This window comes from Carettochelys insculpta, chromosome 1 (genome assembly GCF_033958435.1).
Source record: "Carettochelys insculpta isolate YL-2023 chromosome 1, ASM3395843v1, whole genome shotgun sequence".
Classification (NCBI taxonomy): domain Eukaryota; kingdom Metazoa; phylum Chordata; order Testudines; family Carettochelyidae; genus Carettochelys; species Carettochelys insculpta.
The window spans coordinates 36853740-36874809 of NC_134137.1; the positions used below are offsets into that span (position 1 = coordinate 36853740).

At 42.2% G+C, this 21070-nt stretch overlaps 1 protein-coding gene across 2 annotated transcripts in view; it reads left to right on the forward strand.

The window, feature by feature from the left end:
• ARHGAP42 (Rho GTPase activating protein 42) overlaps nucleotides 1-21070 on the forward strand; it is a 296232-nt gene that overhangs the window by 249976 nt on the left and 25186 nt on the right. For both annotated transcript variants that reach the window (XM_074984495.1, XM_074984504.1), the window contains 4 exons: nucleotides 13168-13327; nucleotides 14126-14270; nucleotides 16239-16619; nucleotides 19478-19634. In XM_074984495.1, coding sequence (XP_074840596.1) covers nucleotides 13168-13327; nucleotides 14126-14270; nucleotides 16239-16619; nucleotides 19478-19634 — 843 coding nt within the window. The remainder of the gene's footprint in view (nucleotides 1-13167; nucleotides 13328-14125; nucleotides 14271-16238; nucleotides 16620-19477; nucleotides 19635-21070) is intronic.

Genomic DNA, 21070 nt, shown 5'->3' on the forward strand with positions numbered 1-21070 from the left:
TGTGAAGGTGGAGGGCAGCCATCTGTGGGCAAGGAACAAGTTCTGAGCTATCTAGAAAAACTAGATGTGCACAAGTCCGTGGGTCTGGATTTAATGCACCCCAGGGTACTGAGGAAATTGGCAGTGCTCATTGCTGAACCTTTGGCCATTATCCTTGAAGACTCTTGGAGATCAGGGGAGATACCGGATGACTGGAAGAAGGCAAACGTAGTGCCCATCTTTAAAAAAGGAAAGAAGGACAATCCAGAGAACTATAGACCGGTCAGCCTTACCTCAATCCCTGGGAAAATAATGGAGGGAATCCTCAAGGAATCCATTTTGAAGCACTTGGAAGAGGGGAAAGTGATCAAAAGTAGCCAACATGGATTCATCGGGGCAAGTCCTGCCTGACTAATCTGATTAGCTTCTATGATGAGGTAACAAGCTCTGTGGATGTGGGGAAGTCAGTGAATGTGATATACCTTGCCTTCAGCAAGGCTTTTGATACCGTCTCCCACAACATTCTTGTCCATAAGTTAAGGAAATATGGATTGGATCCTTGGACTATAAGAGGGATAGAATGCTGGCTTGATGGTCAGGCCCAACGGGTAGTGGTCAATGGCTCAATGTCTGGATGGTGGTCTGTTTCAAGCAGAGTGCCGCAAGGCTCAGTTCTGGGGCCGGTGTTATCCAACATCTTTATTAATGACCTGGATGAGGGACTGGATTGCACCCTCAGCAAGTTTGCGGATGACACAAAACTAGGGGGAGAGGTAGATTCGTTGGAGGGTAGAGAGAGAATCCAGAGTGACCTGAATAAATTGGAAGACTGGGCCAAAAGAAATCTGATGCGGTTCAAAAAGGAGAAGTGTAGAGTCCTCCACCTGGGGTGGAAGAATCCCAAACATTGTTACAGGCTGGGGACTGACTGGCTCAGCAGCAGTATGATGGAAAGGGACCTATGGGTTATGGTGGATGACAGGCTGGATATGAGTAAACAGTGTGCCCTTGTAGCCAAGAAGGCTAACGGCATACTAGGGTGCATTAGGAGGAGCATTTCAAGCAGATCTAGAGAAGTAATTATTCCTCTTTATTCGGCACTGGTGAGGCCACGTCTGGAATATTGTGTCCAGTTTTGGGACCCCCAGTATAAAAAGGATGTGGATTTGCTGGAACAGGTTCAGCGGAGTGCAACAAAAATGATTAAGGGTCTGGAGCACAAGACCTCTGAGGATAGGCTGAGGGATCTGGGCTTGTTTAGTTTACAGAAGAGAAGACTTAGAGGTGATTTAATAGCAGCCTTCAGCTTCTTGAAAGGGAGCTCTAAAAAGGAGGTTGAGAAACTGTTCTCAGTGGTGTCAGAAGGCAGAGCAAAGACTAATGATCTAAAGTTGAAGAGGGAAGGGTGTAGGTTAGATATTAGGAAAAACTACTTCACCAGATGGGTGGTCCTAGAGAGGTGGTGGATTCTCCATCCCTTGAGGTTTTTAAGTCCTGGCATGACAAGATCCTGGCTGGGATGACTTAGTGGGGGTTGATCCTGCTTGAAGCAGGGGGCTGGACTAAATGACCTCCTGAGGTCCCTTCCAGCCCTGTGATTCTGTGATCACCTGTTTATTTCCAAACAAGAAGAGGTCCAAGGCAGCTATGTCCCCAGATCCTCTACTGCAAAGTCACACAGGTTCACCCTCCCTGGTCCAGCACCTTGGGACCAGAGCAGTCCCAGACCAGGGATTTTGCCAGACCAGAGAGGTCTATTTTGTCCCCCTGCTGGCCTCCAACCTCTGCATCTGGGCTCCCCTTCCCACCATCGCCTGCTACTTCCCCACCCCTGCCCCCACTGGCTTTCCAGCCACCCCTTCCCAACTGTAGCTTTCCCAAGATGTGACTTTCTGGGACTTTTCACTCAACCCTGGCAATGAGCCTCCACTCCTGGCCTGGGTTGCCAGCTTCCCAAACCTGACCACGGCTCCCTGGCTGCTGCTGGCCCTACTCCTTGCTACCAGACCAGCTGTGGGTGCCCTAACCTGGGCTCCTGCCACTGGTCTGGTTGGCCCCTCCTCCTCCCAGCCCCACAACTCTCTGGCCCTGGAAGATCCATGGTCCAGGTGTTGCTGGACGAGAGAATGCCGGATATGGGGGTTTTAACCTGTACTTTAGTTTCACTCTAACTTGACTGCTCCCTTTTAACTCCTGGCAGTCCAGTAGACCTGACCATTCTTTTGCAAGCCTCCTGCTTCTGTTTGCTTAAAGAATCTCATCTTGTTGTCTTTTACACTTTTGCTCTTCAAAAATCCATTGTGGCCCTTTTAATTTCAACTCTTATATCTTGTCCACTGTAACTTTCACTCCTATTTTTTGGCTTCACAAACTTACGTGGTCATCTACTCTTCTTGCCTTGGGTTTCTTTTCATCTGCCCACCTACTGTCTTTTTACAAGGTGTTCTGTGGTAGGTGTACCAGAAGTTACTTCCCCTTCCTGTACAGTAAGAGTCCAGGACACATCGACTAGAACAGAACTGCTCATCTGCTTCAAGTGAAAAACATGCTTGAATGTTTTGCTGGTTTGGGCCAGGCAGAGATTTTCAAAAGCACAATGGCAGTTAGGTGATCAACTCCTATTAAAAGTCAGTTTGTACCCTTGAAAATCACCATTTTCCTCTTTCAAATGCGTCCTCAAAATGTATTTCCTTTGCCTTAATATCTACCAATAAATCCGTTCCTGTGATGTCTCGTCCTCACTTGCTTCTGTCTGAAAAAAAAATCGCAATGTATGATTTGCTATGTTATATAAGTCTCACTGTTTAAATTAGTTTTCATCCTGGTACTTCTTTTCCTTATCTCTCTTCCCTTCCTGTATCTGCATATGTTTGTCTAATCCTAGACTTCATGCCCTTAGACATAGGCATTTGAAAAGGACCTTACAGAATTATGATACTATGTAAATATATCATAATATGTGAGCAGACAGGCAAAAATAATGACTTGCCTTTCTTTTCTATTCAGATAATGTTTTTTCACTCTTTGAAAAATTTTCTGTGGAAATTACGTTAGCCTCCTTGACAATACAAATCATTTCATAATATGATTTAATAACTTCACACTTCCCATAATACAGGTAGCCAGGAGACTCCAAAGTAGTAATATCAAAAATTAACTGTCACCCTTTATGCAACAAAGAGTAAGATTTCCAAGAAAAAGCAGTTGTGCCTTGATGAATGAGGCAGACAGGCACCTGAAATATGTGATTATGTGTGTCTGTATCCAATCAGTATCCTAGCAAAAGTAGGTCTAGTGAAGAGAAAATTAGCTATCAGAATGTTCCATGTTACAAGCATTCTGCACAATAATGGTGTTTGGTTTTTGGTTTTCCTTTTGCAATAGCCAAATTTCTTCCTGGTCGTTTATTGCCTGAATAATATTAAATGTTTCATTCTGTTTATTAGCTGTATCAATTTGTCACCAAGAGAAACCAAGTATTATGCATATGTTACTTTTTGTGTTCTATAGTCCATATTTTGAGATGATATAGCTTGTTAAGAAGTTTGTAAAACTTTTTTGTGCAGGACAGTAACCTGTGTTTCTAAAAAAGAGCTCACTTTTCATGGCTTGGCTCTTAAGTGAATGTTTCTACTGGAATTGTTACATAAACAGAAATCTGAGATGTTTTCAGTTACTCGTAATTAGATAAAATGTTAGCTTGTCTGTACTGGAAAATATTGATATTCCTCCATTTTTATCTGGTTATAGTGAATCCAGAGAAATAAATCCTATTCTTTAATGCATATCAATATAAATGAGGCATCAAACTCTTCAGTTTGAAATGGCAATAGAATGTTTTTATATGCATTCACTCATGCCTCCTGTCATCCCATGCTCTTCGGTGCTGCAGAGAATTTTGTTATCCACTCCCTTCTGTACGTATCTTGTACTAATAGCTCAACAATTAGAATACATGGGTTCAGAGCCTGCAACTCCTGAGATTCCCTCTCTGACCAGTGAAAAGTCATTTAATCTTTCCAACTCAGTTTTCCTATCTTTGTAATAGGAATGGTACGTTATACCATGTACCACCTTTGTTATAGTACCTGCCTACCAAACAAGGCTAATGTGAGCATTAATTTAAGGTTTTTATACACATAATGCTTTAGAAACAATTTAGCACTACCAGTATGAAATAGAGCTGCCAGTATGCCAAGTGAGGTAAAAGTATCAAATGTTTCACATGGCCTTGATTAGTGGGTAGTTTGTGGAATAGAAGAAAATAAAGGGATTCTGTTTGATTTAACTTATACTGTAAAGGTTTTGTGCATGAATCTTGCTCTTCACAAATGGTGAGGTCTGCAGAGTGTCAGGAGCTAAGAATAAATACCCTGAGAAGGCAGCTAAAATGTGGCTCATCATATCTAAGAATCATCACAGTAATGGAGGGCTTAGTGCAATATCAGATAACAATGACAGGGAGTGATCATAAAGCAGCATGAGACCAGAAAAAAACTAAAGCCCAGGCAACTGATCCTATTAAATAGACTAGGACAACAGGAGAGCTATTGCATCAGAACCACTGGTAATTATTTATAAGAGTTAATGTGATTGGGACATGTATCCGCCAGATATTCTTATCTGTGAAGAGAGAGAAGCTGAAGGAGCCACGCTGAGAATTACAGATGTGCTTTTTACTTCACTGTCTGGTAAATTTGTAGAAAAACGCTCAACAGTTGTCAGTAGATCACTTCTTAGAGAAAAAGAGAAACGGTAGAGCAGATGTTGGGGGTGAATGAAAAATGAAACACAGAATAGACTAATATTCAGAAGGGACCTGATTTTATGTACAACACGGGCAAAAGAAAAATCACCTATTAATTCCTACATCAGTCCCATATCTTGTCATTGATTTCTGGAGTATGTTTTTAGAAAGATGTGTCATGGATCTGGGGCCCCTGTTGCACAGAGACTTGCAATCTTACTTGATTTAGCACCTATGAGTAAGTCCCAAAGTATTTGGTGCATAGATAAGAATGGGCAAATATCAATGCAGGATTTGATGCCTTTGTGGATAAACAAATACACTGGTCATACTGCAGTATAGTTTGATTTTAGTGATATGTTTCATGTATGCCACATTTTCATTACATATGCATTAACTCAGTGGTTAATACCAGGAATTCTCCCCCTGTTCAAAATCCTCAGGTTAATAAGTTATATTCTGCTCCTGCTAAGAAGCATTCACAGCCAGACTATGCTGGTCATGGAAATTTTGTAAAGGAAGAGCCACATTCATGATGGAAAACCTTTGTCTTCTTTGAGCTTAGACATATGATTCACAATTTACCCCATGAAAGGTAGTGAACTTCAGAGTGGAAGAGGAGTGGTCAGTGATGAGTTCCTGCTCCATCACTTAAAGTAGCAAGGAGGGTTCATCTTTAATAAAGGTCATAACTTTATAGCCTCATCAAGTACCTTATGCAATTCCACTGACATTCTCTTTAGCACTACCGCTTCCCAGTGAAGTGAATAATGTTCTCAAATGCCTGGAGTATTGAATCAACTTGATTCTAGTTCCATGGTCACCGTGTTTTCCTGCCATAGCTTGAGCATGGTCAGTTCAAATACTAAACCAACCCAGTTGCCAAGAACTGATTGTCATAAAGCTTACAAGACTTGACCTGCTGCTCACAAACAAGGAGCAACTAGTAGGCGAAATAGAAGAGGGTGGAAACCTGGTCTACAGCCACCATGAGATCGTAGATTTCGGGATCCAGACAAAAGGAAGAAAGGTGAGCAGTAGCATGCAGACCCTTGATTTCAAAAGAGCAGACTTCGTCTCCCTGAGAGAACTGATGAGCAGGAAACCTTGGGAAATGAAGATGAAGGGGAAAAGAGTTCAAGAGAACTGGCAGCATTTTAAAGAAGTCTTGCTGAAGGCACAGGAACAAATGATCCCACTGCATAGTAAGAAATGCAAACATGGTAGGCAACCAGCTTGGCTTAACAGGGAGATCTGTAGGCAGCTTAAACTCAAAAAGGATGCATATTAGAAATGGAAACATGGACAATTGACCAAGGAGGAGTATAAACATACAGCTGGAGAATGCCAGGGAGTAATCAGGAAAGTGAAAGCACAATTGGTGCTGCAGCTGGCAAGGGATGTGAAGAGTAACAAGAAGGGTTTCTACAGGCATGTTAACAATAAACGGGTTATCAGAGAAGGTGTGGGGCCGGTATTGGATGAGAGAGGTAACCTAATGACAGATGATGCAGGAAAAGCTGAAGTACTCAATGCTTTTTTTGCCTCAGTCTTCATGGACAAAGTCAACTCCCACATGATGGTCCTAGACAATGCAGTATGTGAAGGTGGAAGGCAGCCATCTGTGGGCAAGGAACAAGTTCTGAGCTATCTAGAAAAACTAGATGTACACAAATCCATGGGTCTGGATTTAATGCACCCCAGGGTACTGAGGGAATTGGCAGAGCTCATTGCTAAACCTTTGGCCATTATCTTTGAAGACTCTTGGAGATCAGGGGAGATAGCAGATGACTGGGAAAAGGCAAACATGGTGCCCATCTTTAAAAAAGGAAAGAAGGACAATCCAGAGAACTATAGACCGGTCAGCCTTACCTCAATCCCTGGGAGAATAATGGAGGGAATCCTCAAGGAATCCATTTTGAAGCACTTGGAAGAGGGGAAAGTGATCAAAAGTAGCCATCATGGATTCACCAGCAGCAAGTCCTGCCTGACCAATCTGATTAGCTTCTATGACCAGGTAACAAGCCCTGTGGATGTGGGGAAGTCAGTGAATGTGATATACCTTGACCTCAGCAAAGCTTTTGATACCGTCTCCCTCACCATTCTGGTCCATTAGTTAAGGAAATATAGATTGGATCCATGGACTATAAAATGGATAGAAAGCTGGCTGACATTGGGCCCCAATGGGTAATGGCTCAATATCTGGATGGCGGTCAGTTTCAAGCGGAGTACTGCAAGGCTCAGTTCTGGGGCTGGTGTTATTCAACTTCTTTATTAATGAGCTGGATGAGGGACTGGATTGCATCCTTGGCAACTTTGCGGATGACGCAAAACTAGGGGGAGAGGTAGATGCATTGAAAGGTAGAGAGAGAATCCAGAGTGACCTGGATACATTGGAGGACTGGGCCAAAAGAAATCTGATGCGGTTCAGCAAGGAGAAATGTAGAGTCCTGCACCTGGGGTGGAAGAATCCCAAACATTGTTACAGGCTGTGGACCGACTGGCTCAGCAGCAGTATGATGGAAAGGGACCTATGGGTTATGGTGGATGACAGGCTGGATATGAGTAAACAGTGTGCCCTTGTAGCCAAGAGGGCTAACGGCATACTAGGGTGCATTAGAAGGAGCAATGCGAGCAGATCGAGAGAAGTAGTTATTCCTCTCTATTCAGCACTGGTGAGGCCACATCTGGAATATTGTGTCTTGTTTTGGGCCCCCCAGTACAAAAAGGATGTGGATTTGCTGGAGCAGGTTCAGCGGAGAGCAACAAAAATGATTAAGTATGAAAGAGGTAGCCATGTTAGTCTGTAGCTTTGAGAACAATAAGAAGTCTTGTGGCACCTTATAGACTAACTGATATTTTGGAGCATAAGCTTTTGTGGGCAAAGACACGCTTCATCAGATGCATGAGTGAGGGGTTGGTTTCAGAGGGGTATTTAAAGAGGGGGGTCCCAGGAAGAGGGAGGGCACTGGGACCCCACTCTTTAAATACCCCTTTAAACCTCCCCCCACTCATGCATCTGATGAAGCATGTCTTTGCCTGCCAAAACTTATGCTCCAAAATATCAATTAGTCTATACGGTGCCACAAGACTTCTTGTTGTTTTCAAAAATGATTAAGGGGCTGGAGCACAAGACCGCTGAGGATAGGCTGAGGGATTTGGGCTTGTTTAGTTTACAGAAGAGAAGACTTAGGGGTGATTTAATAGCAGCCTTCAACTTCCTGAAGGGCAGCTCTATAGAGGAGGGTGAGAAACTGTTCTCAGTGGTGTCAGATGGCAGAACAAGGAGTAATGGTCTGAAGTTGAAGAGGGAGAGGTATTGGTTAGATATTAGGAAAAACTTCACCAGGAGGGTGGTGAAGCATTGGAATGTGTGGCCTAGAGAGGTGGTGGATTCTCCATCCCTCAAGGTTTTTAAGTCCCAGCTTGACAAGGTCCTGGCTGGGATGACTTAGTGGGGGTTGATCCTGCTTGAAGCAGGGGGCTGGACTAGATGTCCTCCTGAGGTCCCTTCCAGCCCTATCATTCTGTGATTCCCCTCATCCCTGCCATAACCCAAACTGAGTAGACCTCAAAAGAGGCAGTCCTTATATATGAATTCTTCCCACTCATGTTGTACAAATGTTAAAACTTGGTCAGGGTTTCCAGTGTAAGATTTCGTGAGCTCTGGGAGCAAGGGAAAGGCCTAGAGAGGATCTCTATTGTGAAACTGATCATTTATCCCTATCCCTTGTTAGCCGATGGCCGGGGGTGAGGTACCACGTGTGCCCTTATTTCATCTGAGTCTTTAACTGCTAGGACAGACAGTCCCTTGGCAGCGGGCAGCCAGGGGCAGCTGACGGATGCCCCAAGGATTTATCACCCGAGTCTTTAACTGGTAGGACGGAAAGTCCCTTTGCAGCCGGCAGCCAGGGAGGCTGACGGGCACCCCAAGGGTTATACTGAGAGCCTCCTTCACCCAAGTCTTTGACTGCTTGGACAGCAAGTCCCTTCACACTGGGCAGCCAGGGAGGCTGACGCGTGCTCCAAGAGTCTACCCCGTGCAGGCAGCATGACTCAGCGCTCAGCTCTCAGTATGTCTCACCAGTGACCATGCTAATACGGCTGAAAACCGGCTGGGGTTCTTTTATTTGTGTTCAGTTTGCACAGTAACAGGAAGAGTCAGGTTAAAAACTTAAACAGTTACTATTTATTTGATAGGCAAAAGCTTAACTCTTATGGTTACAAGGCTTATATTTCACTTCGTAGGTTACAAGCAGCTAGCATATAACAAAAGTACTTTAATTCATAGATCTATTATTAAATGCACGCAAAAGCAAAACACATAGCAGGTCTTATTCTCACCCCTGCATTACCCGACTTGGTGTGACCAGTGTTGGTCACTCAGTCCCTCGGGAAGAAGAGTATGAGGAGGGCGTCCCCTGGGACCTCGGGTGGCAAAGACCTCCCTGACTGGCAGGTATAGGTAATTGGAGCTGAATTAGAGTGGGCTGCCGGACCCTTCTTTATACCTCTTGCGTCACATACACTCTTCCTTATCTTTAAAGATGTCAATTATGTTAGATCATCTCGTGACGCTAGTTCTCACAGGGAGTTTCAAAGGCTTAATTCACACCTGCAAGGTGGAGATAATTTAGACATTCTTTTCTTATGGGTGTGTGATTCCTCTTCAGGGACTATGTGTAGGCGTATCAATCACTGGTACTAGCCAAGGGCAGCCTGAGGCCTTTGTCGTCTGCTAGCCCATTTGTCTTTTGTTGTCTGGTTTCGGTCTGTTCAGGGTCATGATGAGACAGTCCATCTGTGCTCTGAGGCATCAAAGACTATGCTTGAGTTAGCGCGTCTGTGCTCTCAGACATTCCAAGACTGGGCTGTTTCCTTTGTGCTCTGAAGCACCTAACAGAGGCAAGATGGAGTAGAGCAGGGGGGGATTCTGTCTGGCTACAACCCTTGTTTCCTGTGTTTTAACTGGTTACAGATCCTTGAGAGCACCCTTGTTTTTACCCCATTATTGATAAGTTTGCTTGAAGGCCTTGGTGATGGACCTTGTCAAAGTCTTTCTGAATTTCAAGTCCAAGTAAGCTATACCCACCTACATCGCCCTTTTCCAGGTAGTTGGTGACACCCTCGAATAATTCTAATAGATTATGAGGCATGATTTCTCCTTTCAGAAGCTGGGAATGGGTGACAGGATGGATCACTTGGAAATTACCTGTTCTACACATTCTCGTTGGGACACCTGGTGTCAGCCACTGTCAAAAGACAGGCTACTAGGCTACATGGACTTCTAGGTCTGACCACCATCAACAGTCATATAAACAAAGGGCTGTGTTGACCCTTCCCTAACTTATCATGTTCATCTATGTGATAACTCTATTATTTACTTTAGTTTCAACCAATTTGCCTGGTAATAAAGTTAGGTTTACTGGTCTGTAATTGCAGGAATTGAAGGAGCCTTTTAAATTAGGCATTGCATTAGCTGCCTACTACAGAGACTGATATAAGCAAGAGGTTACATGCTATAGTTAGCATATTTGGGTTCTTTCAGAACGCTTTGGTAAATACCATCATATCTTGGTGACCTATTACTATTTAATGTATCAGTTAACTCCTAAACTTCCATTGCTGAGACAGTTCCTCAGATGTGTTCCTCTGCAGAGAATGGCTCAGAGGTAGGAATGTTTTCTGGAGTGAAGACTAAAAATTCATTTAGCTTCTCCGCAATGGCCATGTTATCTGCCTTGAGTGCTCCTTCAGCACCTCCATTAATCAATGGCCCCACTGACTGTTTGGCACACTTCCTGCTTCTGATGTGTTCTTTCAAAATTGCTGTTGGTTTTTATATCTTTAGCTCATTTATCTTCAAATTTGTTGTTGGCCTCCTTACTAAACCTTTACATTTGACTTGCCAATGTGTATGTTCCTTTCTGTTTTCCTCAGTAGAATTTGACTTCCACTTTTTAAAGGACGCCTTTTTGCCTTTAGCTGCTTTTTACTCTGCTGGGATGGTTATTGTTACTTTATTTGGGGTATATGTTTAGTTTATGCCTCTGTTAAGGTGTTTTTAATAACCTTCATGCAGTTTGCAAGAATTTCACTCTTAAAAATATTCCTTTTACTGTAATTTCCATTTATCTAGCTTCCACATTTTATGTCATTCCCTTTTTTTAAATGTGATATTACTGTGACGGGTTTCTTTGGAATTTTTATCCCTTCAAGAATGTAAAATTTAATTACATTACACTAGTTACTACTGACCAGTTCAGCTATAGTCACCGCTTGGACCAAATCCTATGCTCAGTGTGGGGCTAAATTAAGAATTACCTCTTGCCTTGTGATGTCTAGGGTAATCCAAGAAGCGCTTATTTAAGGTGTAATCAGTGCTGTTTTTGTTTAAGGAAAAAAAAGAGGAGCTTCTACTCAGTCGTCTCCCTGTTTGTCCACCACCCCTCCCCAGCCACCACCATGGATCCTATGGCTGGTACTGCCAAGGTGCTGATACTCAGTACTGGCACAAAAAAACAACGGGTGTAGGAGAAATTTTATCTTTGCATTCCTTCGTTGTTGTTATGTTTTGTACCATCCTGGACAGGTGATCAGTAGTTAATTCCTCCTGTTATATGCTTAGAATTCAAGCAGGGACATTCTATCCATACAAATACTATGGTACAGTTTGGCAGCGTGGGAAGCTATGCCCCCTTGCTGAACTCCCTCCTGGAGTGACACCATCCAGGGGAATCAGCAGTGATGACCAGGCTCTAACCTGTGGCTGGCTGAGTAGCAGGGAGCCTTTTTAGCCCACAGCCTCAGTCAGGTTAGGGCATCCAACAATTAGTGGGACCTGGCTGGCAACAATCCCAGGCAATAACAACTCACTGCCCATGGTAACAAGTCAGCCAACACTTGGTGAGACCTGGCTGGCAACAAGCCCAGGTCCATCAGTTAGGGAGGAGCAGCCAACACTTAGCTTTCTACTCAGTCAAGCCATTCAGTGGGAGAGAGATAGTTCCCAGGCAGGATCTATAGCCAGTACACCTGGTGCCCTAGCTCCTGCGGGCTGCAGACCAATACCGGCCTCTGTGTTCTCTGTAAGCTGGGCACTTGTGCGGCTTCCATATACCAATCACCAGCTCCTCCTCTGCATTGTACATAGGCTTGCAATTTTCCTTGTGGTTCTTCCTATCAGCACAAACCAATGGTCTATATTTCTAATAATCAAATTCCCCATTAGCTTGCTCTTCCTAATGATTGGAGTCCTCTTCCTAGAAGGTGTGTCCTTAGTGCAAGAGGATACCATGACGTTATCAGGAAGGAGGGTTTTAACTATGGGATTCACTGCATTGCATCTTGGCATTCCTTCTTCCCCAAGACAGTCATCCATAACACCACAGAAGCTATTAGAACAGAAGTGAGATTTTCTTCTGTCCTTGAAAGTCGCTACATGTCTCTCCGTTGTCCTTAGCTCCTTCAGTTCAGCTACTCTAGCCTCAGAAGCCTGTTCACTTCTTGCACAGCTGCATGCACACACATACCACCTGCCCATGAGTCAGGTCATTGTGTGTGCTGTGTTCAGGGCAGTAAACTGGAAAAGCTCCACTCTGCTGCTGGATTTCTGCCTGCATCTCATTTACTCTTGCAGAGTTGGTGTGGAGATTTTCAGGGTTGGGGGCTGGGGAGGGGATTGGGGGAGTTATTGTCCTAAGTTGTGGGCCTTATGTTTGCTAGTTATATTGTATTTGTTTGGTTGGACCTTTTTGTTTTTTTGAGGGAGTTATTCTTGGACTGTGTTTAGAATATGCTTGATAGGAGTGTTGGGTGTTTAGTTTGTTTTCTCTCCCTTTCTGCTTCCCCTCTCCCATGTGTTTCTTTTCTAGAGGGATTTCTGGCACCCTTCTAGTGGTAGGTTATAGTCCTAAGGAGCATTATAGCCTTCTCTCCTTGCTACTGATTTTTCATTGAAGCAAAACCTTAGACTTGTGTTTCCTCATTCTGTCGCTAGGGTGTCTCTGCTCTAGAGCAGGACCTGGAGGGAATGCATCTCTCACTCCTTCACAAAGTCCCACTTGTAGCTCCTCTGGTCACCTGGGGGCTCTGGAGGTTTCTTTTTGTTTGTTTGTTTAAATAAGAAACCCTTTTTCCGGGGTTAGTCTCCCCTGCAGTGAGACACAACTTAGCTGACTGTGGGTTAGAGAAACAAGGATTTGAGCATCTATGCTGTTTGTGAACCCTAGGTTGGGAATTTTCTAACCCAGGCTCAGTCCTGAGGCTCTGCTATCCACACTGCAGCATGCAGACCCAAGTCAAACCATTTTTAAAAGTGAAACTTGAGCTAGTGAGCAAAAAAGAGTCCACTTCTGTGATGGAATGTGCCTTATTGGAACGGGAGATGAGCACAGTATTTAAAGAATGTTTAATTAGCCTGTTTTAAAATTCCTTTGCAGGGTATCATTGCACAGTCAGCAAAATCTCATGACCGTCTCCAACCTCGGTGTTATCTTTGGGCCAACTCTGATGAGAGCACAGGAGGAAACAGTGGCCGCTATGATGAACATTAAGTTTCAGAATATTGTAGTTGAAATTTTGATAGAGCATTATGAAAAGGTAAAAGAGCTGCATCGGGAACCTTTTACTTCAATATAACTTGTGATGCAAGTGCAGTTAAACATGCTGCCAGGTCTCCTGTTTACTATCTTCAGCAAATTCCTACAAATAAAGGTTCTACTGCAGTTATAGAAGATCCCATTTCAGATAGAATGTTTCTTTCTTAAGTAAAACCATGGGCCATATTCTGGCCTGCTGTTTGGGGGAAATGAAAGGTATAAGGACAAGGAGCAGCCCCCTAGCACTGTGCAGGAGATGGCCAAAATCTCACTGGAATGTGTAGTCCCTCCTTTCGGCTAGGAGCTGACAAAATGAACACAGGTTCATGGTGACCCCACCACAGCTTTTCCCTGACACTATCCACTATGCCAAAGGATATTTTCAGGTGAAAAAAAAATAAAGATTTTTGAAAATCCAACTCTCTTCCTTTGTTACTAATAGTACATTGGGTTACTGGAATGGATGTAATGTTAAACAGCAATTGTATTTCCCACCAGTTGTGGATTGTTTCGTTTATTTCTCTTAGGAGGAACACTGAAAGTAAACTAGTTCAGTTAATTTTTTTATAGTCTCCTGTCTGTCAGTTTCACTTGCATGTTGTGATGCACTAATCCAGTGCTGTAATTATTAGATTGCAAAATTAAATCAAAACAAAAATCTCTCTTCAGTGAACTTTCATTTTAATTTCTTGCAAAAAGTTCTTATTAACATTCTACTGTAAGTGGGCAAAATAAGCAAATTGTTAATCATTGCTTTAAGAAAATGGAAATTATTTATGGTAAGTTTCTGTACTTACAGATATTTCACACTGCACCAGACCCCAACATTCCTCTTCCTCAGCCTCAGTCCCGTTCAGCTTCCAGGAGAACAAGAGCAATTTGCCTCTCAACAGGCTCACGCAAACCCAAAGGAAGATATACCCCATGTCTGGCAGACCATGATAGTAAGTTTGTTCATACTTAGCTATTTATCTTCCTGCCCATGTCTTTTTCTTTAGTTCTTCTGCTTGTTAATTAGTAAGCAATGGTAATTGCTGTGCTGTGCTCAATGCACATTGGATGCTTATTTGCAGTGGTTCTATGGGAGGTAACAATGAAGAGAGCAGACGTCGGTGGTGTTGAATTAAGGCTTTCCTTGATCCTTTCACAGCCTGTTCTGTCAAGCAGTTCTTGTGTGCCGTAAAGCATTTGAAAATGCGTTGTGCTGCATTTGTTATTCCAACCTAACCACCAAATGATTTGAAATGACCTTCTCCAAGCAGTAGAATGCTAACAAGAGTACAATGTTCATCTTGTTTGCTTTTATAAGATCTTTAATAGTGGAAATGGTATAATAGAGCATTTCACCTCAGCAGTAAGGTCAACTGAGTTGAGGTTAGTCAAATAGACAGCACCTCCATGTTTGTGAAATTAACTGTGTGGTCTCTCTCTGAGTCCCAGTAGACCACCAAAACACTACGCAGCTGTTGTTAATTGACACCCATGTTGGCAGTCCTAACAGAAGGGCCAAGCAGTAAACGGCAGGGAGAAAGAACTTTAAAGCTCGTCTTCTGTGTGGGTTTATAATGAAAAGTAGAGGGTTTTATTGGTAGTAAATTGCCACCTAAATTGATTCTTTGTTTTCATATATATTTAAATACTAGAATAAAAGGTCCCACTTTGTTCATTATTACCCAGTTTTTTATTTTCTAATATTACCATTAGGAGGGTTTGAATTTCAGTTCAAATTCTAGCCAAGATGAAATTTAATCTGCTAAATGTTAACAATGCCATTGGTATGAAACCGATCTCATAAGAAGTTTTATAGATTCTCAAGGAGACTTCATGATACTGCCAAAAAAAAAAGTAAATTCATAGTTAAATATGGAAATGAATGTTTCTTTTGTGTCCGATTGTTGTACGAGTCTCCAAAGAATGGAAGTTCTGGAGAACCTAGCACCAGCTTTTGAAAATTAGAAACATGCAAATGTTTGTGTGTACCTAACGTGTGCAGATACCAAACCCTTGCAGGATGTGTGCATGCACACATGGTAAGCTAAGTGTGAGTTAAGAATCGCCATTGAAATGTGGAATTTCTTAGCTGCTACTCCAGCCCATTGTCTAAAGTAACTTCTGTGACCTTTGTTTAACAAAGAATTAGGTGGTCCCCACTCTGTGCCTCAAAGCCATATGGAACTGGTCTCCATATTCAGGCAGCCCATGGGCTGCTACCACCCCACCCCTTGTGTAGAGAAATCACACAAGTTCTGATACTGCCTTGATTTCCCTTCTGATCTTTAAACAAATGTCATAATTAGTGCCATTATTCAGCCATATGTAAAATCAGTTAGTTGGAGCCAGTCAAGATTCCTTTAGCTTGCTTTAATGAGGCCTAATTCTTGGATCATTTTCAGGTTAAGTAGAAAAATGTTATGAGAGCGGGGTCCTGAAAGGCAAAAGTGCATCTCCTGCTAAGAGCCATATGCCTTCAGTCTTTGGCAGTGGAGTTGAAGAACAGCGAGTCAAAAGTTGAAAGTTTCCAGGTGCACAATCTACAAAGAGAGAGGAAAGCTCAAAGTAAAACAAAATAATAGTCGTAGTTCCCGTGAAACAATAGAATCGGAGACTTCGGCATTAATAGGAGTCACATGGATTGTCACTATTGTCTGTAGTTGGAGCAGACCATCAGAAGAATAAGGGACTGCATCCTTCATTTAAGGGGAAGCATGAGACAGCTGCCCATGTTAAAATGCAAATTAACCAAATACCCAAATCTCTTTTGAGAACTATCTGCAAAAGCCGTATACTAATGAGTTTGATGATTATTGAGGGCTCCAGGGATCACATGTGTATTAGGAAAGTGGACACTTTAAGAAAGCATAATTTACACACACAATATCATCTTTTTTCTTCTTTTCCCCTCTCCTGTTCAGGTGATTCATACAGTAGTAGCCCAGACAGCACGCCCATGGGCAGCATAGAATCTCTCTCTTCTCATTCATCAGAACAAAACAACACCACAAAATCTGCATCATCCCAACCCAGGGAGAAACCAGGAGGAATTCCATGGATTGCATCTCCACCTTCATCCAACGGGCAGAAGAGCTCTGGCCTCTGGACCACAAGTCCAGAATCCTCCTCTAAGGAGGATGCGACAAAAACAGATGTGGAGTCAGACTGTCAAAGTGTTGCTTCTGTCACTAGCCCAGGGAACGCCTCTCCACCAATAGACCTGACCAAAAAGGGTCTTTATGGTTTGTCTGGGCTGAAAAGATCTGCAGCTTCCTCCCTCAGATCAATTGCTTCAGCAGAAGGTAGGTTCTTTGGCTATGTCTACGTTTGCCCCCTTCTTCGAAGGAGGCATGGTAATCATGGTGATGGGAGATAACTAATGAAGTGCTGCAATGAATATGCAGTGCTTCGTTAGGCAAATTCTCCCCTGCGGCAACTCTGAAGTGTCAAGCTTTGAAGTGCCAGCATGCCATGTAGCCACGGGTATTTACAAGGGCTACTTCAAAGTGCCTTTACTTCTCAAAATTTTGAAGAGTTGCCGTGGGGAAGAATTAGCCCAATGAAGTGCTGTATATCTCCCATCACCCTGATTTCCATGGCCCCTTCAAAGAAGGGGGCAAGTCGAAGAGAGCAGGTGTAGACATAGCCTTTGTGTTCCGTTAAGTTATTCTGTCGGGACATCACCAAGTTTAACGTGATGGACCAAAAAAAATAAATTAATTAATCAAAACGCTATTAACATGTCATGATTTTCTTAATTTATTTTGGAATATTTCCAGCATGTTCTGTTGTTGTACAGACACTTTTTGAGCAATGTTTCTAAGGTTCCCTTAATTTGTGCCATTTACATTACTTAGAAGGCATCAAACCACCTTGCAGTTTGGAACAATAGTCTCACCTCACAACACTGCTTAGTTGCACATTGGGTTGGAGTACTAGCCGAGATTCAGCTCTCTCTCAAAGATGAGTCTTGCTTTATGACTGAAAGGCAAGACTTGGACCCCCAGTCCCAGCACCCACACTTCCATCACTTCAAACTACAAGTTTTCAGCTGCATTACATAAGAGGTCAAGACCATTTCTACAATAATTGAATTCAAGATCATGTAGGAGTTTTATAGAAAACTACCAGCACTTTGAATGGCAAGTGCTGAAGAAGGCTAAGTAAGCACTATCATAATGTGCTGTAGGTAGCATGTCCGACATTTTTTTTAATGGCCCCCTGTATAGCATATAGTCTAGCCCAAGGGTCGGCAACCAAAATAACAAGAAGAGCCATTTTTTTCAGTTCAGTAAAAAAAACTCAATAATTCATGAGCCACAATGCATCTGAATACGAGATGGTCCTTAATAAATAAAATCAAGCCATGCTTTTTGTAATTCCTATTTTAAGAACAGTGCACAGACAATGATCTGTAATGCGATACATGGTTACAAACTTTTTACATATTCCATTTCCTCACACTTTACATGTGTGTTTGTACCACTTTCTTCCTGACTTTCACTCCTGAACCTTCTCTCTCTGTGGAGAACATTATGGGGAGTTAGCCGATGTTTCAAGATAATATATCATTTGCTATTTAGATGTGAGTTGTTCATTTTTGGGCTTTTAGATGTTCACCGCTTGTTGAAAATAACCAGAAGGTGTTTTTGGGTCTCTTTTTTTTTTTTTGGTATACTTTGTAATTATAGCCTCAGGAGCCACAAAAAAAGTTCTTAAAGAGCCTCATGTGGCACCAGAGCTGCAGGTTGCACACCCCTGGTCTGGACAATAGCTGACAAGTCTGGCTGAACATGTCTGTGTGCACACAAGGGATGAAAGAAAAGATTTCTGGCCACCTCTTTGGGGTTTGGAACTCAAAAACTGAGCCCAACAGGCCTCAAGATGATTTTCACAATAACTTGATAATTAGCTGTGCACAGTCCTTAAAATAAATGCCAAAAGAAATCAATTGCTTTTTAATGTAGTGGTTTACTAAGGCTAACACAGTTATTGAGATAGTAAATTCTAATGGACTGAGCATGAGACTGGAAACAGGAACCCGAGGTCTGCCTCTGGCTCTTCCACTGATTGACTATGTAGATTTGAATAGTACGTAGTATAATGGGGTATGGTCTAGGATGCGTAGGTGCTACTTTAGTATAAATAAATAGATCAACTTGGGTGATTGTTTCCTTATCTACAAATTGGGTACTTTATAAAGTATAATCTACCCACCTTCCAAGAAACGCATAAAATGTATTAGTCTTTGAAAATATGAACCACTGTTGTCATCATTGTCATCGTCATCATCAATATCAATCCTATTAGAAACCTGTAGAAGCCATATATAAGAACAGAGCAGGTACAGGCACATCTTGTGTGCAGGCTTCCTGGCCATTATTACTGAATATTTATAGATTACATTAGGGCCTTCTGTTTCTGATATATAAAATTCAAATTATGCAAAGTTTTGGTATATAATTAAAAACAATGAGAAGTCCTGTGGCACCTTATAGACTAGGAGATATATTGGAGTATAAGCTGATGAAGTGGGTCTGTGCACTGTTCTTAAAATAGGAATTACAAAAAATATGGTTTGATGTTATTTATTAAGTTAAGTTATTTTGTGGTTGCCCACAAAAGATTATGCTTCAATAATCTGTTAGTCATTAAGGTGCCACAGGACTTCTCATTGTTTTTGCAGATACAGACTAACACGGCTACCCCTAAATAATTAAGATATGGTATCAAAATAGTAATTTAATCAAGTTTTAGTATTCATATACAATAACCTCACAACCCTGATTTTGTATGTTCTGGGTTGCTTTTTTGGGGGGCAGAGGGAAGCACATTTGTTTTACACAGCACCGGAGGCTGGCTTGTGCAGTGTTTTATTAATGGAATTTTAGCATCATCAGTGTTCAAAAATATTTTCAATACATCAGTGCAATATAACGGTCTTCTGCCACCTTTAAAGTTCTAATATAAATCTCTCCACTTTTACTAATCATGTTTTCCTAGTTATCATTCAGCTTGATAAGCTATCTTTTCTCTTTCTTACTCACCAATGGCTCTACTGTTTCGTTTCTTTAAAAACCCTGTTTGTAACATGTATGATATACATGTTACTAAAGCACACTGAAATCTTACTGTATTCCCCGCATGCTGTTCCCTGTAGGTAACAAAAGCTGCAGTGGATCTGTACAGAGCTTAGCCTCAGTTGATGCCAAAGATACACCAAAGCCTCCACTGAATCCCGACTTACCACCCAAAATGCGCAGGAGATTGAGATTGGATACTACATCAAGCAATGGTTATCAGAGACCAGGATCCGTGTAAGTCATCCAGATTTAGTGGCATTGTGTTCCCATATAAACTGGCCGATGTAGCTTTTGTGGCTAATTGGTTTGGATTGAACGAAGACATTCCATTTCATGTGTCCTTAATGAAAGCGAAAGAAATGAAGCACTAGAGTCACAAAAACAGGACAAGTTAGTGGTACCTTCATAAGTTACCACTGATGGGTTGTGTGAGACCCATTACTGAATAGCTGTTTTGAAGCAGTGACTTGAATGCAAATTTCCCCTTCCCCAGGGAGTGGCCTGACCATCAGACTATAAGCTGTCATTGTGCTGGGGTGGCTCAGTCTCTCCAGGTGCAGCTGTTCTGCTTTGTATAAACAGTTAAAAAGTCCTTGGAGCAGTGATTAGAATGTGTATGCCCCAATGGCTGTTTAAATACTTGGCACGAAATAGGACAGCTTCAGCAGGAGAGATTGAAATACCCTATATCTTGGTGATGAGAGCAGTCATTCTGGAGAGGGAAACCTGGATTCAAACACCTCCTCCAGAGCAAGATTTCAAACAGGGTGTTCCAATATCCCCAGGGAAGGCCCTAACTTGTGGGCTAAAGATTATAAGGGAGGGGTAGCACAACTGCCACAACCCCCTTCTCCTTTGGCTTTGTGAATGATGCTTAAATTCTTTTTGCAGTGGTAGCCTTACAAATTCAAAATGCCACATGGTAACAATGTTGAAATAATGTTCTTTGACATTTCCTAAAGGTTTTGTTTGTTTGTCTTGGCCAATACAGCTTGCTGAAATTGACCAGTATTCGTTTGCGAAATGTTTTGATCAATCTAAAGTTTCATCTATTGGTGAAAAAGTTTCACCTGAAAAATTTCACCCCGCGGAAGACTCCCTTTGACTTCACTGGGGTTTGGACAAAGCCAATAATGAAGAGAGAAAATTCATCAAATGAATTATTTGACTAATGCTGTTCAACCAGCTTTAACATTGTCTCTCTGCTTCTTAAGAGACCTCAGTGCCAAGGACTGCCCATGCAATATGTCGAAGAAGTCAAAGAATCACCTCTTTCTTTGGACAGTCAGAAATCAGAACAAGACAGATGTAATTTTGCTCTGAAACTGGTGTGTCCCGTTGCACACACTTCTAAATAATTTCATCTCTGATAAAGTAGCTAGAGAGTTTGGGATGGAATACATTGCAAAATATAAATGGTTATTTTCCTGTGAGGTCTGGGTTTAAAATGTTTTCTAGAGCTCAAAGCACAGGACTGACAGTCAGTGATAGCGCTGGGAATAGAACCCAGAAATGATGAACACCCATTTTCCCCTCTTCAGAATCTATATGTACCTCATTTCAGGTTTATTCAGTGACAAGACAGTAGTACTAAATAAAAAGTGTGGGGATGTTTTATATACCATTTTTAGCAGAGCTCCTTACTGCTTTACCAATTCAGCAAGATAATT